The 27,507-nt window shown below is 43.2% G+C and overlaps 1 protein-coding gene across 1 annotated transcript in view; it reads right to left on the bottom strand.

The window, feature by feature from the left end:
• Window positions 1-27,230, bottom strand: part of LOC144829227 (thread biopolymer filament subunit gamma-like) — a 57,855-nt gene extending 30,625 nt beyond the window's left edge. Inside the window, exons 1-5 of the mRNA XM_078688159.1 lie at window positions 26,362-27,230; window positions 21,457-21,517; window positions 18,312-18,407; window positions 14,762-14,938; window positions 10,717-10,842 (exon numbers count right to left, since the gene is read on the bottom strand). Coding sequence (XP_078544285.1) covers window positions 10,717-10,842; window positions 14,762-14,938; window positions 18,312-18,407; window positions 21,457-21,517; window positions 26,362-27,155 — 1,254 coding nt within the window. The 5' untranslated portion in view covers window positions 27,156-27,230. The remainder of the gene's footprint in view (window positions 1-10,716; window positions 10,843-14,761; window positions 14,939-18,311; window positions 18,408-21,456; window positions 21,518-26,361) is intronic.
• Between the last annotated feature and the right edge of the window lie 277 nt (window positions 27,231-27,507).

Genomic DNA, 27,507 nt, shown 5'->3' on the forward strand with positions numbered 1-27,507 from the left:
TGCAAGTACATATAAAAAAAGCCATGCAACGGTCGATTTGCATTGGCTTGCGTGGCTTTGTAAAGCAATTTAACGCCACCCAGTGGCTTGTGCTGCATTGTGTTACATTTAATTCTGGGAGGCGTTCCATGGGTCAAACATGGGCATTCCCATTCATCCACCACCCATGAATTTAATGCATCCTAGATTTTAAAAAGTTTGCAATCCTATGATTGCATGGAATTGCAACGCCTTCCAGAGGATGGCGTAACAAGGAGAAAAATATTTTTTCTCCTGGGTATTTCCTCTTTTTATGTGTGCTGCATTCTGCATTATCATGGATATGGCGTTCCAGCGGACCAACTCTTCGCGCTACAACATGGATTGCTGTGGTGATCATCAACATGAAGCACCAGCCACAACCCTCCGTGACGCAAGCAGAATCTTCGCACTACAGCAACGACTGTCCACAATACCTGGTTGGCCCTTTGCACTACATCAATGGCCATCTGCAATGCTCGCCCTCCTCCTCGCAGCACTTTGCACTGCAAACTGAACTCTTGGTGCCAGACTGCAAACGTAACTTTTTCAGCGGTTCCTGTATCTGACCCATGCTCCATCGTATTTGGCCCGAACTTGTGACTTTCTGCTGGTCTCACAAAACCGGATAGCCACAAGTGGAGTTATGTGCCTTTTGGGGCTATTTTCACCAAATCTTTAAAATTGCATTTTTTCGGTTCTTTTAAATGGATTTTTGTCCTTTTGGTGTCAAATTATTTATTAGGTTTTACTATATTTTTCTAACTTGGTGTGGGATTTTTCTTGTGTTGTGCTTTCACTTTATTACTGTTTAAAGTGCTTCATTAATACTTTACACATTACCTCTAAGTTAAGCCTGACTGCTTTATGCCAAGCTACCAGAGGATTGAGACAGGTTAATTTGGGGTTTGCTTATGACTTCAACCTGACAAGGATTGTGGTTGTTACTTCAGTAGGGTTTCCCCCAGCAACCAGCAACCCAATTTCTTACACTACCACGGATCCTCTTCCCCCCACCCATCTAGTAAGGATAGCAGCACAATCGGGGAAATACATGCAGAGCAGTTTGCAGGCAGCAGATTTCCTCGGTAACCTCTACTACTAGGGCACAGGCTGTTTGTGCACAAACAGGATGCAGTGCAAGCACTCCAGTAATGGCACACTATCTCAGCACAGTGTGGGAAGCTGAGAGCTAGCGCCTGCTAAACTCCCTGTCGGCAGCCTCTCCTGCCGGTAACACCATCATTACCCAACTCGTCATAGGGTGGAGGAGGCCAGAGAAGCTTGTTGACTGCACCCTAACCTATGTCGAGTTGCAAAAGGGTGGGGTGTCATTAGGGCTCCGGAAAGTGAAACCAAGTGATTGACATTTAGCTCCTGGCACTTAGGCCTGACTCAATGAGGCTAACTTTGCCTATGAGGGTGATCAATAGCTCAGGATGCTATGGTTTGCAAGGATAAAGATTTCAGGATGCTCAGGTCTGTGAGCTTGTAGGCCGACACTATCTCCATCAAACAGCTGGTTTGCTTGAAGAGATACTATCTTCACAGTGTGGCCTTCTTCCACAGTATGACAAAGCAGGCAGCAGCTTGGATGGTGTGCTTGCTCATATTAGCATCTTTTTAACATTTTATTGTTATTTTTTAAATAGAAAAGTAAGCAAGGTGGAGCCGAGACACTCACATTGACCAATCGTCACTGAGAACATCTATACATTATGATAAAAAGGAGACATAGAAAATTTGAGTTTAAACCAACTCCCCAATTGATGGGATCCTGATTACAGAGAAGACCATAAATCATCATAAAGTGTAATTGGCTACGCCCTGATCATGATCTTAGATAATGTAGAAACCATATAAAACATATTTTGTAATCCCTGAAAAGGTCAACTGGGTATAAAACCTTGATTTTCTATTAAAAAGATTTTGTCCACCCTCGAATATTACGTAGGTCTTTTTCAAAGATGATCTCTGCCCACATTATGAACATGCAAATAAACACTGACCTTTAACACAGGAGAGTACCACAAATGTTTATATGTGCGTGCCTGTAATATGTGAAGATAACAGCATATATATGTTTAACAAAAGTGTCTATGGTAAAGAACTATCCTTTGAGATTGCTGCAGGGGAAACCATGATGCATACCACACAAACAAGCATTGGCAAAACCAATAGGTCTTGTCAGTGATCTCTGTACACAGATAATAATAATAATAATACAGATTTTTATATAGCGCAAACAGCTACCTCCGCAAGGAGGTGTCCCGGCGCTGTGAGAGCAAAAACGGGTCAGGAGCCCTGGGAAAGATGTCTAACGTTCCTGAGAGAAGAGCCAGGTTTTCAGCTGTTTTCTAAAAATAGCTCCCGAGGGGGCGTTCTGAAGGCCTGGAGGCAAAGTATTCCAAAGCCGCGCCGTGTTTGCCGAAAAGGACCGTCCCCCCATTCGAGCCCTTCTCACTTGTGGCTCGAGCAGCAGGACCCGACAGTTCGAGCAGAGAGAGCGGGCTTGACAATACCTGAGCAGCCTAGATCTTAGGTAACATGGACATTTTCCGTGCAATGCTCGAAACGCCAGCGTGAGAGCCTTACATTTTATTCTGCTCGCCACCGTCAGCCAGTGTAGAGCACCTAGATGGGGGGTGACATGGTCTTTAAACGGTATGCGTCTTAGCAGCCTAGCCGCTGCATTCTGCGCGATTTGCAGGCGCTGAATCAGGAATTTCGGAAGACCCAAATATAGGCCATTCGCGTAATCCAGCCTAGATGTAATTGTGGCATGGATCACCGTTTTCCTGCACTCCTCTGGCAGTAGCTTGAGAATTTTCCGTAAATTCCTCAGTTTGCTAAGGCAGCCCCCCGGATCTATTGGCTTTGCCATTGCTTTTTATTGCAGGTAGCCATTGTGCCTGCTCATGAAAGGTGGTCATCTTGGAATGTTTTTCTAAACCGTATGAAAAAGCATTACAAGAGGGCCTCTATTCATGTAACATGTGCACTCATGCGTACACACTGGTGGCTTGTAATAGTTAAAAAGCCATTTAAATTGACAGGCACCGATACACTGGCAGTAGGGAAAATGGACATTGTGAGGGGAATAATTCAAAATGAAAATCACGGGGTGGCAACGGAGAGGGGTAGCAGGGAGAACAAGGAGAACAATAGGGAGGGAACATAGCCCCTCAGGCTCAGCAATGCAAGGTCCTTATGTCAGCAGTGAATGGATACAACTTATCCAAGCAAAACACGAGAAGACCAAATGCCTTTTAGGTGGGACAAAAACAAGAATAGAGAGGAAAGTCACTAAATCAGAAGAAGGGACCTAAGATAGACAAGAACACCATTGAATCATTGAAATTGGCTGGCTTAAAACCCGCTCTAAGTTTATATTTGCTACAATGGGACTGCTGCCAAGAGACGGCTCCAGCTGTCTTCTATCTATTATGCTTCAAAGAAGTCCCGAGTGTCAAGTGCCCCTAAAATAACGATTGCAAACATTTTCCTTTCCCTTATATCATAATGTCCTATTCTCCTCACACATCATAGTCATGCTATTTCTGTTGAGATGTTCATTATACCTCTGTTGTTACACCTCTGATGCCTGATGTCATCTGAAGGAAAACTCCCCCCAAAACCCTAACATTAGGAATCCTCCTTACCAAATTCCTTGGGCTTGTGTCATAACTCCATCCCAAATCTCAGGTATCATTGCCCCTCCCAAATTTCTGGTGCAGTGCCCCTCCAAAATAACTGGTGTCATGCACCTCAAAATGCCTGCTGTTATGCCCCAGCCCCAATAACTCTGTATGATATACACCAAAATTGAAATTCTTGCTGTCAAGTCAATTCTTTGGAATGTGGTACCCCATATTCATTAGCATATTTGCAACTTCCAAAAGCATCCAGGATGATCTGCCAGCAGTCACTGCACCAGCATATGTACTCCACCGGAGCGGCTAGCAACTTCAAAAATCGGATTGGGGCACAGCATGCCGTAAAACTCACTGATATGTTACCTTTCTCCTCTCCCGATGACGACGAGCAGGAAAGGAAAGTGGTTTAGTTCCTGCATGAGAATCCAACCAATACTGGACATGCTCTCAGGCTGTTTTCTGCATGAGAGCAGCTCCAGGATTGGTTGTAAACAGGCTAACCCAGCGCTCATTTTGAGGTTGGAGGCCTTGCCTTCAATCCCTCAGGTGTTTTACAGCACTGGAAATGCAGGCTCTGAACTGCGCATGACAGATTGACCGGCTGTAGTTAGCCGGCCAATCTGCCATGCGCACTGAGCACTTGAAGCAGTAATCCTGCAATATGCAGGAATGACTGCCCCACCTCCACCATCACGCTTGCAATAGTGCGACCGGTGGCACATAGAATAATTAAATGGTAATGACCATGTGTGTACCTGCTGCACACCCAGCAGGCGGGGCAATGCTCCTCCGCCTTAATGGAGGAGGCGTCGTTGTACTCCACCCTTTCTCCTTCACATACTGTACCTATGTGAAAGTCGCAGGAGGGCAATCTAGTACTCTGTTTATGTTATCCTCACTTCCTGTGCCTTCAGGACACTAGTGCAATGCTGCCCCATACACTGCATATCTTTTCAGATTTATTCAGCAGGGGAAAAAGGGATGCTTGCTCATCGCTGACCCTGAAAATGTGTGAGGCTTGATCAAATCAGATCCAGCCTGCAATTAGCAGACCAGGTCAGTGCTCAATTTCCAACATGGCGATTACTGACATTCAAAAATTAAACTAATAACGTTTGAAGAGTTAAGATTATACACAAATGTTGTAAAGAAGCTGATGGCAAAGCATTGTCATAGATAGATAGGGTCTGCTTCTATCCCTGCTTGTGTCATAGATAGAAATGTTCATTTACCAAATAGGCAATTGATATAAACAGTGGTGGACGTTAATTTGATCAGGGTTGTGGCCCACACACACACATATACACTCACTCACACCCACGCATTCACACATGTGCACACAATCACCCACTCACAAATGCAAATACATACATTCATTCATACTTCATACATGCATGTACGCACACGCACCAAACATCAGAAAACTTACCTTTGCTGCTTCTCTCCGGGAGGGAGGGACGCCTTGGAGGTCACAGGAGGGTTGTGACTGCTGCCTTCCCCAGCCAAATAGGTTCAATGAGACTGCTGACCCTACCCCACTGTGTGATGAGGTGTCACCGATTGGCACTCGTCCCTAAGCACTTCAGGGCTTAAAACTGAAGCGCCCAGGTCCGAGGCAATCAATGACACTCCGCCTCGTCATGAGGGTGAGGGTCTCAAGGCACTTGTGCTAGGCTGAGTCCACACCCACAGGGCTGCAAAATCCTCAGCCTGGCAAAGTTCAGCTCAGGCAGCAAGGTGCCTGTGATGGAGCGAGATTTAGAAATAAATTGATTTCAGCTCGCGAAGTTATACTTCCATAATTCAGTAACAAAATTAATAATGTGTGTAGTAGGAAAATTAAATCAACCTAGAATAAAATTGCATTCACGAACATATGCGTTTAACATTATGTGCTCTATGTTGCAGCGAGTATGTTTTAAAAATAATTAGCTAACCTTGTCTGTTCGTCTATTGTCTTATTAATTGCGGCTGTTTAATTAACGGCATGCGCTTATTTTATGTATGCTTTTGTCTATGTTATGTCTTTTTATTTTATACAGGTTTGTGGAGAATCCTGTTGGACCAAATGAAGAATGGTAGATATAAATGCTGCTTTATTTGTTTGCTTCTGCTAGATAATATAGACTAATGGGTTAATTATTAGCAATGGTGGGTGGGTAACAGAACGAACTATATTTCTTGCATTAATTATTCTTTTTATGTTTGTTTATACACTAGTTAACGTGAAGGCGTTTTGAGGCCTAGTGTTTTCGCGGTTGGCAAAAGTTCTGCTCGGAGAAAGCAAAGAGTCCTGTGAGGAAAAATGATTTCTCTGCCAAAAAATTATTCGTGTGGAATGAAATAAATAAACGTGATGAGCTGACTGTTCTTTTAGTCAGCGAGGCCAAGGCCAGGAACCGGCAGAGGAGTATGACAAGCTGAGGAAGTTATGAACCTCGTTATTAAAATGTTGCAAACTGGAGGAAGCCTCACAATTCGAAAGCGAAGGACAATGGACTCTAAGAAAGAGACGGAACTAAAGTTTTGAGAATGCAATGATATTATGGCCTGTCATTTGACAGCCAATGAAATCCCAGTCCGAGCAGAAAGAATACAATTTTCCTTAGATTAGTTTAGTTAGAAAAGGTATATAAACTCTTCCTCTAGGGAAGAGCTGCTGCTGCTTGCTGACCTTTAGATGGGTGTGTCGTGCTGGCGGACTTCTTTTGGAGCACGTAAGAACCTAGGGCTGAGGAAGTTATGAACCTCGTTATTAAAATGTTGCAAACTGGAGGAAGCCTCACAATTCGAAAGCGAAGGACAATGGACTCTAAGAAAGAGACGGAACTAAAGTTTTGAGAATGCAATGATATTATGGCCTGTCATTTGACAGCCAATGAAATCCCAGTCCGAGCAGAAAGAATACAATTTTCCTTAGATTAGTTTAGTTAGAAAAGGTATATAAACTCTTCCTCTAGGGAAGAGCTGCTGCTGCTTGCTGACCTTTAGATGGGTGTGTCGTGCTGGCGGACTTCTTTTGGAGCACGTAAGAACCTAGGGCTTAAAGACTTTTACCCTTTATTTTTAATAGAGCAAGTGTAGTTAGGGACTTAGAATTTAGATGATGCCAAACTGCTATTTTCTATTTGAATTATGCTTTTGAAATTTACTTGAAACTGTTATTACTCTTTGCAAATTCTGAATAAAAATGCTTTAATAAAAGATTCTAATGCACTTTCTAAATATTAGTTAATAAAAACATACTTTGAAAAAAAACAAGCTGGCCTTGTTATTTCATGAGTTTAGGTTACTAATAGCAGATCTTTTCGCCACAGTGGCTTAATTAATCGTAGGGTTTGATAAAGTGTGATGAAATCGTTTTACTGCAGTTGTATATAATTGTATATATTTTGTGAATAGGTTAATTAGGTCACATGATTCAGTTGGTCAAAATATGTCATGTTAGTTTATGGGCCTTATGAATAATTTGTGGTAGATGGTAGGTTTTGTGGAGTTGGGTAGCGTTGCTTATGGCATATTTCCTATAGGCCGCTGGATCAATTTCCTGGTAGCAGAGATATGGTTGCTATGGTAACCAACATGCTACATGGTAGTTACATAGGATCAATGTCTAACATATGTTGAGTTCGTTCACTTGTGTTACATGTAGTCGAAAGTTTTTTCCTGCAGTGTGAAAAATCCTAGTTGTACCGGTACAGAGTGGTGTGACGAGAAGTGAAGTTACACAGTGCATTTGATCTGTTTCAGAATAGTGGTATTACTTTATATCACAGGTGTTGTGGTCGTACAACACGTGTTAGGGATTTAGGTGTGCTAGATAGACTGCATGTATAGTGAGGATTATCTATGAAATTTTGGCTTTGAGTATAGGGACAGAGAGCCCGTTCTAAAACTCGCTGTGAAAAGAGTAATAGAATATATTCGAGCTTGTGTGAAGGGTAGGATAACGTCGTTTATTTTGCTGGCGGTTTCTGGATTTCTGAGGCTGGTTAAAGTCCTGCCAGGATTTCACGTATGTGTAGTTTAGGGTAATTTTCTGTTTGAAAGTGCGTAAATGATTCTGTAAGTCCGTTCGAGTCAAACTTTGAATTGTTACTTTATGTGCATTCAGAGGGAAACGAGTTCGTTATTACCTGTTTGAAGGGTAGAGTAAAAGTTTACTTTATCGACGAATGTATATTCTGTGAGAGTAGCGTCGTCTATTCCACGCAAAGAATTCTTGCATGCTTGTAAAAACTGTCACTTTATTTTAGAGAAACAGACAAATGGTTTGTTCATTTTGTCGTTATTAATTGAGTTTCATTGGAAAAATTGTTCTTAAAATGGCGCTGTGAAAAGTTTCTGTGAAGGAGGGGTGAGCGCTGAGAGTGAGACGCGAGAAACCGCAGTGGCTGTGTACGTCACAGGTCCGCGCTGTGATTGGGTATCATACGTCACAGCTTGTACTCTGATTGGCTCACGTGACTTTGACGAGCTAGACGCTGATTGGCTTTTGTGGAAAGCTCTGCTCTTATTGGTTGAGCAAGGTGGTGACGTAGCTCGAACCTCATTGGTCTGTTGGTGTGTTTCGCGCACGGATTGGCTAAGTTTGCGGAACATACAGGAAGTATTTACGAACATTTCAATTAAGAGGATTTGATTTAAAAATGAGTTATTTCTACAAAAAGGTAGAGAAAAAGCTTACGATGTTTCAAAGATTTAAAAAATGTATTTCACCCGATAAGAAAATTGAAACGCGAGGTGGAAAATTACTTCATAAATACAAAACACCTGCAGCGTATATGGAAGGTGAATATGGTTATCACACCTGCCTATGGTTGGATGTTTGGAAATATTACACTAGAGATGACAGAGTTTTAGCTTGGCCGGAAGATGGTTCATTTAACATGAGGATTTTGAGAAACTTAAGAGAAAAAATGACAGCTCTTGTTCCAAAGCCTAGACCGACACAATTTGAAGCTTTAGTTGAATGGGAGGATGAGATGTTTCAACTTCAGAAGGAAGCAAATGGCTTAATAAGACCTCCTAAAACATTGATTTACAAACGAGAAACACATGAGGATAGAATGCGTGTGTGGAGACAGGCAGACATGTGTGAGGGTCTTTATGTAATAAGAGAAATGGTTTCTGGAACGCCAGGTGAAAAGAGTACTCAAAATAAAAATAATGCTGTTGCAGAAAGTGAAACGGAAGATGCAGTCTTAGAAGAAATTTATATGACAAACAAAAAGCAGACCCCATAAAAACCAGCTTGTTCATGGTCCACTCCGATGGTTTCTCCAGGGACCACACCGAGTGCACCTCCATTAAATGAAGAATCATCCAGATTGTATCCAAATAATTCTGAATCTTTTGAAACCCCTGAAAGGTTTGAAACAAGAACTAATTCTAGTGTCTATAATGAGAGTAGAAATTTTTCTGAAACCCCAATGAGAAGGGAAGCTCCTAGAAATTCAATGGGAACTGGGAGAGATGAGGAAGTTGCAAATACATCAGACTATTTACGATCAAAAGAGGAATTAATTTGGCAGTTATCTAAGGGCATGGAAGCGGTGACAGTTCCAGTAACGATTGGTCCTGTTCAGCCTGTTTTTGATAAAGGAGAAATTAAACAACCAGGTTTGACAATTCCATTAAATGCAGAAATTCAGAAAGTAGCTGAACAATTTTATTCGGAATTAACTGAAATACATCGTAAGAAAACAAAAATGCCTGATTTAACTTTTAATGAAGGTTCATTAAACAGAACACCAATGGGTGCAGAGTCAGATACTGAATCATCAGAAAAAACAGAGTCCACTTCTAAGCTTGATGTGGCAAAACTAAAAGCAGATTTAGAGGAGTTAATAATTGGCACAATTGGTCCTGACAGTTTGAAGTATTATCGGGATGATGAACTTCTGTTCATCAGCAAAAGCATTCAGTGGAAAACTAAAAACAAATATGATCAGTTGGAGGAATTAGCTGCAGAATTGGATTTTGATTTGAGTAAACAGAAAAATTTTGGAAAACATTAGAGATTAGATTTTACTGAGAAAGACATTGGGAATTTCAATACAATGGGAAGAATCATGCATATAAAATAGCTGATTGTGTACATCAAAAGGTTAGGTGATCTGAGTAAATGGAGAGTGAAGTGGACCAAAAAGAAGGAAGACGAAAAGTTAGAAAAACTATCTAGACAGCTTCCAATGAGGGAAATTGCTGGGGGTGGATATGTTCATGTTCCATGGTCAAGACAAGACATTCTGCTTTTTACAAATGATTTTCCTCGGCTGAGAGAAAAACCAGTAGAATGGTATCGGCAGGTAGACAGATTCATCAAAGTTTCAAAAGTTCTGTGGATTGATCTAGATGGATTCTTTGACATAGTTGTCCCATCAGATCTTTGGAACGAATGTAAAATTGCTGTGAGTTGGCCCAAGTCAGGGCCAGATCGAATCAAGGAGACAGGTGCTCCAGCACCAGTGGTCATGGATCTATATGACAAAGTGATTTATTGGTTAAAAGAAAAAATTCCACCAAAAGAAGTTGATTGGGTAAAAATAGACAGAACAATCATTTAGCACATGTTCAGCTCCTGGCTGCCTGAGCTGAAAATGAATAGTGTCTGTCAGGCTGATCTCTGTTTAGCCTGACAGACACTCTTCTTGCCTGGGCAAAAAGGTGGGGGTGGGGTCCCTCCACCCATACGGACAGTCTGTGGCTGGATATAAGTGAATAAGATATCAGTATTTTTCTAAATCATTGAAAAGCATTGTGTACTAACATTTCTTCGAGGGAAGAACGTGTTAGTATGTTTGCTGAGTCTGTCAGCTCAGTAGGCCAATGCATTCACTCCAGCAATACGTGTTTGACCTATGGTTCCAGGTTTGAATTCTGACCTGTCCACTCAACGCATCATCCTTCCGCGATCTATAAAACGAGTACCACTGAGTTGGGTAACAAGCACCGAGTTTTTCGCCCTTAAGGGGTGAACAGGTGCTATACAAATATATGTGTTATGTTTATAATGGATTAAACACAAATGCCTTCTTACCATCGAGAGGAGTGAGTTTAGTTCCATGTTCAATGACTGAATCTCTTTAGTTGAAGATGTTATTTCTGCTTTGACTGCTGTTATCGATTCTGTGTTCTTTGCTGACTCACTCTGAATTTCTGACATCTAAAAAAAGGACACATATTAGAGTTATCTGATTTTTAATTTCACAAGAGATACAACAAATTTGTCCTCTATATGACATACATTTTTCTATTATAACTTTATTTTTACCTTGGAGGGCAGTCACTATCACATTTAAATAAGCTATACATTAAGTATTAGAAAAACAAATGATTCCTCACCGCCACCCAAATCTTACCACATTTTCCTCTATCCTCCATCACACCACTTATACCCTCATTCTTTTTCAGTATCTAATTTTAGTTCGGTCAATAACAGGAACTGCCGGCCGAATTGGGATTACAACTTTTGCAGGAAACTACAACTCTCGTGTTTTTCACACAGATGTTTCACGTCTTAAATGTGAAATGCGCAGAGAAAAAAAGGCCTTAAAATGAGGAATAATATGTTGGAATAGGCTCAGAAAAACTAATCCCCGCAATTATTGCCATTTCGCAATATGGAATACCATGGTATTCCTGCACCCCATAGGTAATGAGATTTGCTATAACCATAATTCCAAGTGCAGGAATACCGCTTAGGTGTGGCAAATCAGCTATAATTAGGAGTGTTATGCAATCCATCCATTTTTTTATACAGTAAAGTAGTAAAACAGTTCACAAGACTTCAGTGGTGATCAAAATTCATTTAAGAAGAAAACGCTAAATATGGAGGAGAATTCACTGGATGAATATCAACAGCCATGCTATTTCTATTGTGGAGAAAATTCATCCAGTGTGGATTTAAATTACAATTAAATTATTCCCTACGGCATTTGTAATACGGCAGACGGGATATTCGTCACTTTTGTGATGGAGTATCTCATATGTCTAAGTATAAATCAGGCACTAAGAATCTATTTATCAGGAGTGGTCATTCCATGTATTTGAAACGTGGTCTATCACCATCTAGAAAAAAGGAACTGGCTTGCAAATGCATTTCCATTGCATCCTAATTTATTATTGACAGAAAGGCAAATTTCATAGCCAAATAAAATGTTTTCTCCGTGATAAAAGAAATAATCTTTCAGTCTCTGTACTACACCATGAGGCTGCATTACAAAAATGGTGGCGATTGTCCCAACACTTCCTACATATGAAATCAACTGGGCCTAAATGCTTAACCTGTTTAAACTATAACTGCGCAACGTATACTAATATTTAACCTTATAGTATGTGGTGCCTCTAGACTATTTTCGTCCCCAATTTACATTGTATGTGCAATCCCAAATTGTTTGCTATGTTTCCCAAAATACTTTATCCTCAGGATAGTTTAAAGGGCCTATCCATTGAATGATATCAGAAATTAACCCAAGTAGAGTTCATCAAACAAAGGGACATTCTGAAATGCCTAATGTTTGTAATTGTTAGGGATGAAGGACTGCTAAAAAGATGATTGTATTTTTCTCTGTACTGGATGGTCTCATTAAGGCTTTAAGAGAACAAACACGTCCAGGTAGAATTTAAAATGCAGTTTTTTAAGAGTACATCATCAGGCTGAGACAATTACATACACTATGGGGCGGATTACGATGTGGCCTTAAAAGGCTCCAACCCTTGGTCGGAGCTTTTATGGCTGCACCATCAAAGGCTGGTCGCATTCCTTGCCGACCGCCTCATTAGGATGTAAGCGGTCGGTAAGGAATTCAACCTGTCATTCCGGCTAGCTTCCGATGGGCTCGAAGAGCCCTTTTGCCAGTCAGATTGCTGTATTTAATCTCAAGGGTGGGCCTATGCGCCCTTGAGATTACAATGACAGTTTCCAACATGGTTTCCGTACCGGTCTGTCCGGCATGGAAACCATGGCGGAAATCGTCTTTGGGGTCCCCAGCTGGGCCCCCTTGGGTGCACGGCCTCCGGTTGGAGGCTGAGGGAGCACCTATGGTGCCCCAATGTTGATCCCTGCACCTTGTGGTGCCTGCCACAGGGTGCAGGGATTGACTGCATCTCCCATTTTAATATGGGAGCACGCATTTCAGCCAGTTTACAGTCGGAATGCATGCTCCTATATTAAAATATAGGAATGCTACCGAACACTGTTCGGTCGCATCCTAGTGGGGCAGTCGGGACCTCCGACTGGGTGTCAGTGGGTCCCATGACCGAGACGGGGTCGGGCAGAGTTATTCCGCCCGAGATCGTAATGAGCCCCTATGTACTGATTTAGCGTTTGGCGATAATGAAAAAGACATCAATTTATGGATGCTAAATCCTCAATTAACCCCTTTGAGGATTATTTGCGGGAGCAAAGCACTATTTCCATCTTTCCTTCCTAGCTTGTGCACTGCTGCATGCCTCATTTTTATACTTTGACCCGCCTATATATAGCATTTTTTTACATTTAGTTGGCCTTGATAATATGGGAACAAACATTAATGGAGTGTGGATAATAATAAGGTGGACAAACTAAGAGAATTAAACATACCTCTGAAAAAGGCTCCTTGTGTAATTCCAAAGACACAAAGGAGACACATTCTATCCAGTATCTAGTGAAAGTCTAATTGTTTGCACCTACACTACGAAGGCCCCGAGTCACACATATTTTTGGGGCAAAGGTTTTTTGAAAATGTTATAGAATTCCACAAGTAGTCAATGTTTTACTTGTGAATTTAAATGCAAACAACATTTCCACAGGTAGAAGTATGGCATGTACCTGTGCAAGTCTAACTTAAAAAAATATATATATCCATAGACAAAATGTTTACCCCTGTGAAGAAACCTCTTTTTCAAAGTCTACATTCTCATCACTTTTAGCAGTATTACCTCTCCTTTACCACCCCGGAAACCTACTGATTCTTGACCTGTAAAGGAGTATACATGCATCCATGTCCAAGGTGGGAAGTTAAATTCTGCATCATTGTTCAAAACCTAAAAACATAGGCTTTTGGGGAATGTTTTAGGGCTTTTGTCTGTGGCCCTCTTGCAAGAGTTGGCCTCTGACCAGGCCCTGCAGCAAACTCCCCACTGCGCTCTATTGAAGGCTGTGTGCAGCAGGTGGTTGGCCACCTGTGGTGGGCTTGGCCAACTTCAGTGGGTAGGCCACTGGGCCTGTCGTCTGCTACAAACAGCCTTTGGCTGTCACCAGTGGTGGGGGGTTGACTGTTGGTGGCGGGATGGGTACAGGGCCTAGATGAAAGGCTACTTTCTGCTGCACGGGACTAATGGCTGTGTGCAGCAGGTGAGTTTGCTGAATAATATTTAAAAACTAGAAATACACTGAATAAGGCAAATGTTAACGTGACCTCACAGATAGATGTAGAAAAAGATAAGGAACTAATGTTTAAAAAACAAAAAAATGCTGAATTGCACAAGTTAGTTTCCTGAGCTGCCTACACCTTGCATCCCCCATGCTCTGCTCATGACCTCATATAATACATCACTCATTGCATGTTAAATGGCATCATTGATGACATCGCTGATAACATTTCAAATGATATCATTGATGGCAGCTGAGGAAAGCATACAATCATTGTGACACCATCATACATGGTTTGTGGACTTGAAGTATTTCAACACACTATACCTGTGGGCAATTTAATATTCACCTTAAACAGATTACCATTCTAAAGACTTCACATGACCCACAATTTTAAGTCAAGAGTTTGACCAGTATACATTTGCCACCTAAAAGACACCTTCTTTTAAACCCGATGGACAGTTCTGCATAGTTTAGTCAAATACACTACACACATTCCAGAGAGCAGTTACGGTTTACTGAGCTAACTATAACTTGCAGCACCACCATGCACTGCTTAAAACCTTACATATTCCATCACTCATCATATATTAAATTACATAATTGATGACATCACTGATGACATTTCGAATGACATCATTAATTACTTACTGATGATAACCTCGCACAAAAGAGTTCCTTTCAATTTCAGGGATAACTATGAAGACTGCTAGAAATCCCAAACACTTACCTTGGACTCAAAGAACCTTTGTGCGTCCTCTTTGTGCTGACGGACTGATTTTTCATATGTGGCCCTCATTTCGTTTAATGCTTTTGTGACATTGAATGATCTGACAGCATCAACTTCGATCAAAGAGACAGACTTATCAGATGTGGTACCCAGTTGTGCCTGAAGAGCGCTGACCTCCTAGGAGAAGAAAATCAATTTGAGATGATTGCATTTGGAAGAACAAATAACCCAAAATAACACAAATAGTGCTTTCAAGGGATTAGTCACATCATTTTTAAGATTCTGGCATTTATGCCCTGGTTGAGGATGCACACAATATATAAGGCATACAAGTGAAAATCTAGATGAATATTATTCTATTTTGTTTAAGAAATTTACCTACCTTTTGCATCAATTAATTCTGTGCCTATTCTCAAATCCAACTCTTAATACACATTTGATGACCTTCCTGCTTGTATGTCCAAAAGGAAGCACTACCAGTTAAAAGTGATGTCTCAATCAATAGGAAACCCTTCAGCTATTTTTTATAAGTTGTTTCTGACTATAAGTGTGTCCCACTCCTGATACAGAACTGAGTTACCTATGTAGTTCCAGCAGTAAGACACGCAGGTTTGAGAATCAGCCTCTAAATGTTTTCAAAGGCCCTCAATCCCATACATGGATTCTGACCATAGCAGTGTTGGACTGGTCTGTCAGGCAATCTGGCAATCAGACGTTCCCAGTTGGGCCATGTAAGAAATGTGGTCACTGGTTGAAAGGGGGGGCGAGGCCCTACTCATGCAGCAACCACAGTCCTTGTCATGGTGAAGTCACACAAAAAAAACATATTACCTGTGCGCAACCCTCTGGTAGCTTGGCACAAAGAAAGCAGGATTAACATGGAGTCAATGTGCAACACTTCAAACAGTAATAAAATTAAAACACTGCAAAGTCAAGATCCCACACCAAATTAGAAACATATATTAGATGTTAATAAATAAAACATGACCAAAACAACAAACATCCAATCAATAGAACCACAGACTTGCAAGCTTAAAGATTTCAGTTAAAATAGCGCCAATAAGCACAAAACGCCAACTGTGGATATCTGGTTGCACCGGACTGGGACAAAGTCATAAGTTCAGGCTGACCACGATGGAGCGTGGGCCGGCTACATAACCCAGTTAGGCCCACTGAACAAGAGTACCTTAAGTCTTGGTTGCAGAGCTTAGCAAGGTCCTGTATCGAGGATGCATTAGGTAGGTGAGGTGATGCGTTGGTTCCGAGGAGCTGCAAAGCTGTGATGCGAGGTCCTGTATTGTTATCGAGGAGCACATCAATGGGGGCTTTCGCTAGGAGGTCAGGCGTCGGGGATGCGTGGCTCAGCCGAAGTGATACGTTGGTTCAGAGGATCTGTGAGGCTGCAATGCAAGAGCCTGCTTCATCGAGGCTGAGGTCGATGAGAGATTTGCAATGTGAGGGCCTGCGTCTGGGATGCGTCACGCAGTGGCTGTTCTGATGCGAGCTGCGAGGTTGATGCGGAGTCCTCATGCTGGAAGAATTCTCGTGGATCAGTTCTGTCCTGGGTTGCACCACACAGCAGAGTAAATGCATTGGTTCTGCTGGATCCACAGATCCCCTGGCAGAGTACCTTCAGGCCCAATTCAAAGGGTCTAGGACTGGGGTGGCACCACTTGACAGGGTAGACCTCACAGTTGCAGAGTCCAGGTGCTGGAAACGAGGACTAGCCCATCGAGTCACTCTGCTGGTTCTGGGTACAATTTGCAGGACCGGTCCCTCTCACCCAGCCAAGAGGGCAGCTGGTCAGCACAGCTAACATCAGCTGTTCAGGGTAGCAATTGAGCAGAGTGGCAGTCCTTTCAGTATCAGAGCAATCTTTCTTCCGGGCAGAGTCTTCCAGATGCCCATAAGTGTACTGAAGAGTTGGTGCCTGAGGTTCACTATTTATACCAGGTGCCTCCTTTGAAGTGGGAGAAGATTCTAGAGGCTCCCCTTTGAAGTGCACATGTTTCCTGCCTCCCCTGCCCTGGCTCCAGACTAATTACAGGGGGTCTGAATCCCTATGTGTGGAGGCAGGACACAGCCTATTCAAGTGTAAGTAGGGCTGTGCTCGGGACTGCCCTCCCATCCTGCCATCGATGGCCCAATTAGGCACAACTAAGCTCTCTACTGTGTGGCTGTCTAGGGCACCAAGACCAGCTGTCAGCGACACCCAGTTATGTGACCCAGAGATAGTCTGCAGCCACTAAAGGCTAAGGCAGGAAAAGGCCCACTTTCTAAAAGTGGCATTTTCATGATTATAATTTAAAATCCGACTTTCCTATGAGAGAGGATTTTTCATTACAATTCCAAACACACCAAATATTAACTGGCCACCTGTTCCCATTTGAAAGTTGCAGTTTAATAAATGTAATAAGACAACTCTGATGATATCCTATGGGAGAGGTAGGCTCTTGAAGCAGTGAAAAATAGATTGATGATGCTTTCACTTCCAGGAGATGAAAAAGCTGAAAGTAAATATCCAACTTTCTAAATAATTTGCACCCAGCCCTCTGGAGTGTCCAGGGTCTCCCTTAGGGGTGATTTATATGTTTTCAAAAGAAAGGTTTGGGCCTAGGAAAAGGTTTATTTTGCCAGGTTGACATGGCAGTTTAAAAGCTGCACACACAGGCTGCAATGGCAGGCCTGAGATGTGTTTAAAGGGCTACTTCAGTAGCTGGCACAATAAGTGCTGCAAGCCCACTAGTAATTTACAGGCCCTGGGTACATGTAGTACCAATTTACTAGGGACTTATAAGTCTATTAAATATGCCAGGTGGGGATAAGCCAATATTAGTATGTTTAAAGGAGTGAGCACACACAATTTAGCACTGGTTAACAGTGGTAAAGAGCATAGAGTTCTAAGGCCAGCAAAAACGAGATCAGCACAAATGGAGGAGGAAGGCAAAACATTTAGGGGAAAACCACACTAAGGCTGACAGGTATAATAGGCCAACTTGAAAGGACCTGTGGGTGCGTTGTTTTGTTGCTCTCATCACGGCTCATGGGACCAAAAAAACATGGCCCACACTGGTCTTTTCAAGCTGGCCCGTCTAGCACAGCCAGTTTGCCTGACAGGCCAGTCCAACACTACCATGCTTCACTTAGTTTTTTCAAGCACAAGTTCTCAAGCAAATGTCATTACTTGTAGACGTACTATCACTGCTCAGCCTGCGCAGTCAACTTTACAATATTTATGTTCTCACTTAACTTTTCTGCTTTATCAAAGGAAAGCATGCCTCTATTCCTCTCCTATTGAGCAATTGAGGAACTGAGACTCAGGTGCATTGAATGTTTCCAACATCATGTGGTGTGTCACTTAAGGTAGATAAGAAGTATTTTCAATTGACAAGGGCCCAGCAGCTTCACAAACAATAAAGTTTTGCACAAAACATGAAAATACAAAATAAGCTTTCATAAAAACCCAAAAGGATGGTGGCCCACACCAGAACCATTGGCTTTGTCAATGCTTGTTTCATCAAGCACCACCTTGCTCAACAGTGTCACTTACCTCTGCCTGCGTCTTCTTGACATAGTCCCACTCATCAAGGGCAGCAGTGTATCTTTGCTCCAGATCAGTGCGAATTTCTGATGCAATGTCGATGTCCTGCGATACCGAACTAGATGTTAATATTTTGTGTTTCATAACGTTCATTACACATTGTTCGTACAGTAATTCACCAGAAAATTCAGTTCCCTTACATCTAATTATTGGGGTTTCCTCTCTTAATGTGAGAGAAAATACTTTTACTGCTTAGGTTACTACTTAAATCGACATTTAGGTCAGGGGTCATTTGGATTCGGCTGGTAATCAGCATCACCTGGATTACAAACTCAGCAGGAACACAACAATGTTTTTTTCCCAGGCATTTGATCCCCAAAAAGTTGAAAAATATGTGGACGGAAAAGGACCAAAAAGGGGGAATTTTCATGAAAATCGGGTGCCTGAACACTGATTACATGAGGGTTATTCATTTCTCAGGGTACAAGCCAGAATATTGTGGTATTCCAGCACCTCAGAATTACAGACTGCCAAGAAATTAGCAATTCCAGTTGCAGGAATACCACATCTGCATCCCCCCTCTCCTTACAATGATAGCTCCAAAGAATAGGGGAATTTAAGGTGTGAACCGTGTTACCCAAGTGACACTCTGATATGCCCGCATCATTAGACACAAAACACAACACCCCTCCTCAGCCTGTACCTCCTCTCCATGTAGTGTGCTAATTATTTTCATTAAGATCTTCTAAATTCCAAATAAGAAAGAAGGGTATATAACACACTGGAAATCCCTGTCACTTAATGTTGCCCATCTTGTTTGCCAGTTTGTCAGAGTCAGACTGGCCTACAGGGTAATCTGGCAGTGTCAGAAGAGCCAGTGTGACAGGTCGGTGTGTGGGCCGGTTTTGTGGTGTGATGGACCGGTTTTGTGGCTGTATGTGGGCTGGTGTTGTAAACATCTGTAAATAAAGACCAGGCGGCAGTAGCAAGCAGCACTGTGCAGACTGTGGATGCTGTTATTTCATTGCAGGCAGTGTGGCTGGGCCAATCACACTTTGTGGATAAAAGAGCAGGGATTTGCCAATGTTTTGATCTTTTTGATTGGGAAGGAACGGAGTAAATGTCACTGCCTCATTTCTCGAATATCACCGCACACATTACCCACAACAAGATAAACACATGTCGTTTCCCATCCCTCGGAGACCACCCAGACATCAGGTCTTAAAAAGTCGAATTACTCGACTTACAAATGAGGGAGACGTTTTGCTACCCAGTTCATAAATGTGGGTCGCTTTTTATTTTGTTGCCTGGGCCTATTTTCTGCTCTAGGCTGATACTGCAGTTTAATTATACTAAGCAGAAATGCTGAGGTGGTCATTTCTGAGCAGCTTTCCAGAATCTAAAAAAGCACACGAAACTAACCTTTTCCAAAAGACATTGTGGCAGTACCACCGAGCACAACGACCTGCCTAGAAATATGATTTCATTAATTCGTTCAGAAAAATGTCTGTTAGTGCAGTCCACAGTCAGTGTTGTACATTCCAAAGCCACTTTCAAAGGCGTAGCTATCACTTGTGCAACAGGTATAGATGCTGGGCCCATGAATTTGAGGGAACCACTACACCCCAAATATATTTGTTTTCTTATTTCCTTACCAGAGATCGAAGCAATTTAATGGCTTAGATTACAGCCCATGGCACACTGCGAGCCTCTTGTTTAAACAACAAAATGAGTGTGAAGACAAGGTAGGGGATGTAGCTGGGTGTGCATACTTGTATGTTTTTTGTGTGTGTGATCAAGGGGAATGCATTTTTTGTGTGTGTGTGTGTGTGTGCATGCCCGCTTGTGGTTAAATTTGTGTTGTGTGTGCTCCGACTGTCCCGATGGCAGGTGCCACGTTCATCAGTCACCTCAATGTGTGCTCTGCTGGACTCTTCTTTGACAAGCATCCACCCACCAATGGGCACACCACCTACATTCGTATAAGGACTGGATGAAGAGCACTACTGACTACACTGCAAAGCACCAAACAAGAACCTTCTCAGCAAATTCTAGCAACCAATTGCCAACCCAACAATCAATTGTGTCATAAAGAACATAAGTAATTGAGAGGTTGATTAGATCAACAACCCATTGCATGATGGCAGTGTTATGTTGGCTGAAATCCAACACACTACAATACAACCCAGACAAGACAGATGTCTTACTATTTGGATCAGAAACCATCCAAGGTTTGTTGGGGCATGGCTGTCCCACTGTCCTTCTCCTACCCCCACTGAAAAGGCAAGAGCTCTATAGGTCTGATTTGACAATCACATATACCTCCAATCCCAGATTTCAGCCATAGTCAAAAGTACATGCCGGAGCCTAAGGATGTTGAGAAAATGTATCAAACTGTTACCCTGGGAAGCTAAAAAACCATGGTACTTGGCAGTGATCTTATCTAGACCGGACTACGCAAATGTGCTAAACGTAGGACTCCCATCCTACCTGGCACATAGTTTACAAAAAATCCAAAATATGGCAATTCGATTATTATTTATTCTCCCAAAACACACCTCAATTACTCACTACAGTAAACAGTTACACTGACTACCGGTAAAGAAGAGGATCATCTTCAAAGCATTAACAGTGGCACACATGGACTTCTACAAAAAGGGCCCTGCCTATCTGCTCGGTAGACTGACCAACTACTGCCCACAAAGATCACAGCGCTCGCAGACAGTTCATCTCCTCTCCACCCCATGCACAAAAAAGAAAAGGTGGGGTGGCTCAGCCTGTTCACTGCTGGCGGCTAAACCCTGGAATTAACTTCCTTTTCCCCTCAGATGTCTACCAGACATAAAGCCGTTCCGTAAGCAACTGAAAACCCACCTGTTTAAAGAATAGACGGTCACTGACCTTAATATTTGGCACATGCCTAACACCGGGACACTCGCGTAGTAGCTGTGTGCTCTATAAATCCCCTCATTCATTCATTCAACTTTAGTCTTGTCCAGGGCATATTTACATAAAGCCATGGGGCACCCTACGCACACATGAGAATTGGCACCTCTCCAAGTATTACAACAGAAGAAGTAGAGGAGCTCTGCGGCTAAAACAAGTCTCTGATATAAAGGTACATTAGACTTGAATGGTAAAAGAACAAACTTACCCTCTTCATTGTTGAAATGTCAGTCTCCAGTTGAAACTTCACACCCAACTCAAAGTCATACCTGGAGAAAAAACACACTTGAACATGTTTGGCATGGGAGAGGTTGAGTGACAACCCCAGAAACAGCACAAGACGGAACTCTGGGCAATGGCCAGATACTGACATTGGATCAAAGTCACTAAAGACTGCATATTTAGATAAACTGGGGAAACAGGGTTAAGCAAACACAACAGGTTTCATGCAAAGCTTGGGAGTCACATTATCTAAATGGCGCAGTGCTGAGAATGAATGTCTCAGCTACAGAAAACCGCCTGCATTTATCCACTAAATTAACCTTATCTGTGTGTGGAAACAAATCCAAGCATCGCGTTGAGCAATCTTATGAATGAATGAATGAATATCAGAACATCGACAGCAGTTATACCAGGAGAGGCCAAATGGACAAAAGCGATCCATAATCCTCGCAGACCAGAGCTGAGGGCCTTCATAAATTGTATCTTCCAGATCCCAGCAAGGTTAAGACACTGATGAACCACATGTAACCTACAGTGGTCCTCATTCTCGACTTTGGCCCCCAGGAGGGTATATAGAGGTTTTTATGCGGACATACAATATAATCCACGGTTCTCAATGTGGAAACTCTACTTGGTTGGACACCAGTTGTGTGGCCTTACCACAGTAGCCAGAAATAAATCCCAAAGTCACAGGCACAGTGGAGTTTTATTTAAGACTGCAGACCGTGGATCTGGAAACAAAAGGAGCAGGTTTTCTGCTGCTTGCTAAGCAGAATGTTTCCCTAGCTACCTGAAGAATGAGATTATTTGCCAAAAGAGGATGGATTCAAACACCTACCTAAGCTCAAAAACCCCTAGAAAACTCACATTTTAGCAGAAAGACAACCACAATGGTAGAATGGACAAACGGAACCACACGTGGTTTCTCTGCACTCCCGAGATCCTAGGATGGGGGAACTTGCTGGTTGACGTGCCTGTTATAAGCTTTAATCTTAGTTCATGGCTTTACCTCCTAGTGCTCAGGATTAGCTAGACAATATCCATTCACCAGCACAATTAGATGTAACAACGGGCAGTGCGTTTATTTTCTTTATTTAGAGCCTGAGTACTAAACTGTATCTCTTTGTATGCTTTGCAATATCCGATTAATAATAACAAAAAACATACACCAACAGACTGACAAAATCTAGCTCACTGGAAACTCTCTGGCTCCATAATCAAAACCGTGTTCGAAGTACAGTACTCAGTTGCAGGTAAGCAAGATATTACAAATCACTGAAGTTTTCCCTTCCTCATACAGCAGCACTAGGGTAGCAGCCATTTTCTTAAAGATTTATTTTTTTAACTAATTAACTATTTAGTACAGCATTTACAGAGTGTGAACCTGACCGCATGGGTATTAATCCCTCACACACTTGGGGGCATATTTGCTAGCCCCTATTGCCACCAGAACGTCCCTTTAAGTGACGTTCTGGTGGTGATATGGGCTTCGCCTTATTTACAAGGCAGCGTTAAGCCACTTAACAAGGCTTAATGCTGTTTTGTAAATAAGGCACTCTTTCACTTAGTGTGAAGGGAGAAGGGCAATGGGTGTTGCAGTGGGCGTTCCACCACAACACCCATTGATTTTGATGCTGACCCATATTTACAAGGGTGGCGTAAATATGGGGCAACGCCAAAATTAAGACCAAAAAAACGTGGTCTTACCCTGGTGAGATGAGGAGAAATGCTTTATTTCTCCTCGTTTTTGCTGTTATGTGTGCTGCATTTTGCAGCACACATAGAAACAGCAAAACACCATTGATTGTTTATGTGCAGGAAGGTGTCCCTTCCTGCACATAAACAATCATTTTTTTTTTTAATTATGCATTGCAAGATTCTACAGCACACATAGAAGTTACAAAAAACCATTGGCGATTGCTTATCTGCAGGAAAGGACACCTTCCAGCACATACACAATCTTTGCCTGCAATGCAGGCACCCTTGCACAATGGTGCACGAAAGCCTGTGTTGGCGCTAGGCAGCTGCAATTAGCGCCAGTGTAGGGAGAAACACAGGGATGCACCGTAAGTCTTGAAAATATGGTGCTGCCCTGCAGTTCTGTAGTGGCGGGGCATGGCGCTAAGCCAACAAGGCTAACGTCGCGCTCCGTCACTTCATTGTGAATATTCCCTTTGGAGTCATAACGGAATAGCAGAGCTAGAGTTCTTTGCCTGAGAGCTGGATTTTATTTTAGACCTCTTCAAAAGGCCATTTGGTTGGAATCAGACAGCTTTCCTCGGGAAAGCAATTCCAAAATCTTGGAGTTAAGTGACAGAGGTTATGTTCGAGATATCTGGGAATATGCATACATTAGGAGGTTGTAATCTTGATAATGTTCCTAATGCAAGATGATACAAAAGGGGATGATGGATAATGCAAGATGACACACTACTCAAGTCACTGGTTCCATGGCAGTCCTTCCTGTTGAAACTATTGTGTCATGTTATCTACCTTCTCCCTTACATTGCAACCTGCTGATATTCCTGCCTTCCATGTTCTCCCCCTAGCAAACGGGTGAAGGTGGTGCGTGGGGGCGATTGATGGCTGTAAAAGTGCTGTGTTGTGTTGGCAGGAGTTCATGCACACACCACTTGCTTGCTATGCATGGGGGGCATGATCTAAATTGCATCCACCATCTTCTCAAATTTAGGGACTTTGGGGTGGATGTCCTAAGCTATTTCATGGTCACAAATGCTCTGATTCCGTGTTTGCGACCATTAAAATGCTTTTACAGATATATTAATCCCATTTTATGAGTCTGAAAAGGGTTTCTGATTCAACAACGAAGAAAAGCAACACAGAGCAGTGGTTCGCCTGCTGCTCATGGCTGCTAAGAGGAGCTCTCCTACCCCTTATATAGGGGGCTTGCAAGGCCATCAGGGCAGATGCATGGGTAAACTTCACTCACCCACCCAGCTGCTGTCCTAACCCTTACAGAGCGCCTGCAAGGCCATCAGGACAGATGCATGGGTAAACTTCACTCACCCACCCAGCTGCTGTCCTAACCCTTACAGAGCGCCTGCAAGGCCATCAGGGCAGATGCATGGGTAAACTGCACTCACCCACCCAGCTGCTGTCCTAACCCTTACAGAGCGCCTGCAAGGCCATCAGGGCAGATGCATGGGTAAACTGCACTCACCCACCCAGCTGCTGTCCTAACCCTTACAGAGCGCCTGCAAGGCCATCAGGGCAGATGCATGGGTAAACTGCACTCACCCACCCAGCCGCTGTCCTAACCCTTACAGAGCGCCTGCAAGGCCATCAGGACAGATGCATGGGTAAACTGCACTCACCCACCCAGCTGCTGTCCCGAGTAATCACTCGGGGACCAGAGCGCAGGCTGCCCCTGTGCAGATACTGAAAGCGTAGCCCCTGCTGCCTGTCAATGTCATCTCAAGGTCATCCCCACCCTCTCAATGGACAGGGTCAGCGACTTCCCCTGCGGGTTTCAGCGCCTCGCCAGGGGTGCTGCACTGTCACATGATGCTCCCTATGACCCTCTATACCCTCTGAAGAAAAAACCCTCGGGAGCTTAACTGAGCTCGACCTCCCGGGAGGTCCACCTTTAGCTTGTGCCCGCATGGCCTCTTTGCCCGTGTTCCTGTCCCATGGCACAAGCCTGTGGTAAACGCCAATCTCTAATTTGCACGGGGCCGTCCAGTGATTCATTTGAGCTAGAAGTTGCAGGTGGGGCGCAGCAAAACTCATTCTTGGGGATCGACCAGACTTTGACCTCCAAAAAGAGAGAGCAAGGCAGGAAAGGGGGAAAGAAGGAGGAAGAGAGAGTCGGAAAAACTCTGACACAGGGAGAAAGTAGTGTGGAAAAGGAGCTGGAAGAGTATGAGAAAAGGATAAGGAGAGGATGTTGGTGGACGAAAGAGGCATGAGGTGAAATCGAGACTACACAGACCCGAGGTATTATGCAATCCTGACATTCGGCAGCGGCGCAGCTGGGCTCCAGAGAAATATTTTGGCCCCAGCACTCGTTCTTTTCCAGATTAAGCACTCACCCCAAAGCACTACGTTATATATTTTAAGCTATTTATTACTTATTTTAAATATTTTAAGTTATTTTTTTACTTATTGATTAGTTAAATCTAACTTACAACGTAATTACCATAACTTTAACTGTACACACACACTCTCTCTCTCTCCATCCCCCATCTGTACATGGTTGTATGTTAATCAGACAGAACATAAAGTTGAGTCTGACAAACGTAATTTGACTAAAGGACAGCTTGACTAAGGGTAGGGTCAAATTAAGTAGAACTTTTAGCAAATTGAAAGCCGAAGCAGCACTCAGAAAAGAAGTGAGAAAAAAAGAAGCAGGATGGGGGGTCTCCTCCTTAAAGAAAATTTAGGGCAAAAGCATGACCAAAAAGGGTCTTCCTGTGATATTGTTGTATGACTGTAAACGATTGTACTTAATTTTATTTGGTTTGTATTTTAAAGTGCGAATAGTCTTTATTTTATTAAAAAAGAAATGAAAAAGGGAAATACTGTTGTGCAGTTGTCAGATTGGATTAGACGAATCCACTCTCACAATACACATCAACATAATTACAAGTTAGCATTCACCAGGCCAAATTTAGGAAGGTACAAAATGTCAAGGTGATACTCAGGGTAATTAATGGTAAAAATAATAAACCATTTGCCTTCTATTTTTGAGGTTCATGATTTCACCAAACACTTTGAAAACAATACAAGACGTAGTACATGGTTAACCATTGTGTATATGAATGCATCGTGGATACCTTTAAAGTGAGCAGCAAGCAGAGTGACGTTATTTTTTTGAATGGACAGGCAGTGTGAGATTATTCTTTAAAATGTAATATTGAAAGTTTCATACTTAGCCTTGAGTTCTTCCGCAGCTCCCCTGGTGTTGTCCAGCTCAATTTCAAGCCTGATGTTCTCTAGGGTGATGTTCTCCACGTTGGTTCTTAGGTCGCTGAGCTGGGCCTCGTAGTTGACCGGGGCGGAGGGGTCCCCTCCGCCAGAGACTTGGGCGCCTCCCGTCAAGCTGTCCAGCTGGGCCTGTAAGGTTATGTTCTCCATGTGCAGTTGCTTGACCTTCTCCACATAGCTCTGGAAGCGGTCATTCAGCCCTGACAGGGTCTGCTTTAGAGATGCACTTGAAGGCAAACTGGCCACACGCGGTGCAAAGCTCCCGCCAAAACCTAGTGCAGAGCCCTGGCTCAGGCCAGTGGACATCAGGGCGCGACCCATTGCAAATGCAGGACCCGGCCCAGCTCCAAATCCAGCCCCTCCACCGAATCCAGCACCTCCACCAAATCCAGCACCCCCACCAAAGCCAGCACCTCCACCAAAGCCAGCACCTCCACCCAATCCAGCCCCTAGCCCAAGCGAATATCCGCCACCAAGACCAGCCCCTCCACCAAACCCATACCCACTTCCATACCCACTGCCAAAACCACCACCACCAGATCCTCCAAGTCCGCCTGCAACCCCCAGAGAATATGAGCCACCCCCCAAGGACAAGCTTGACATACCAGAGGCAAGTCCACCGGCACCACCACCCCCTCCGCCGCCCAGGGCACCCGCAGCCCACGATCCACCCCCACCAGAGCTAGACCTCACTGAGGAACTAAAGGAAACTCCTTGTCTGGAGACAGAGAGAGACATGGCGGCGGGTGCAATGGAAACGAGCAATCTATTCAATAATCTTTGCCAAGAAAGAGTAGGAGGGCTCTAGGCAGTCAGGACTGAGGGCACAAGAACCTAGCTCCTCGGCAATTTATACTTTTCTCTCTTTTGTGGCACGCCTTCCTATCCCAGGGCAGCCATTCCCCGGGAGGAACAAGCTTCCTTCTGTCAATCACTCCTCGCAAGCGTCTGCCCTCAAGCATGCCACGCTTCACCAGAAATTAAATTATTCAGAAATGATATCTGTCGAAAATTTATTGCCGGTGGTTAGTGAAATAAAAGTAATTTCTCCCAGGCCAGCGATTTCTGAAAACTGTGTTTGTTGTAACAT

Source organism: Lissotriton helveticus, chromosome 4_1 (assembly GCF_964261635.1).
Source record: "Lissotriton helveticus chromosome 4_1, aLisHel1.1, whole genome shotgun sequence".
Taxonomy (NCBI): Eukaryota; Metazoa; Chordata; class Amphibia; order Caudata; family Salamandridae; genus Lissotriton; species Lissotriton helveticus.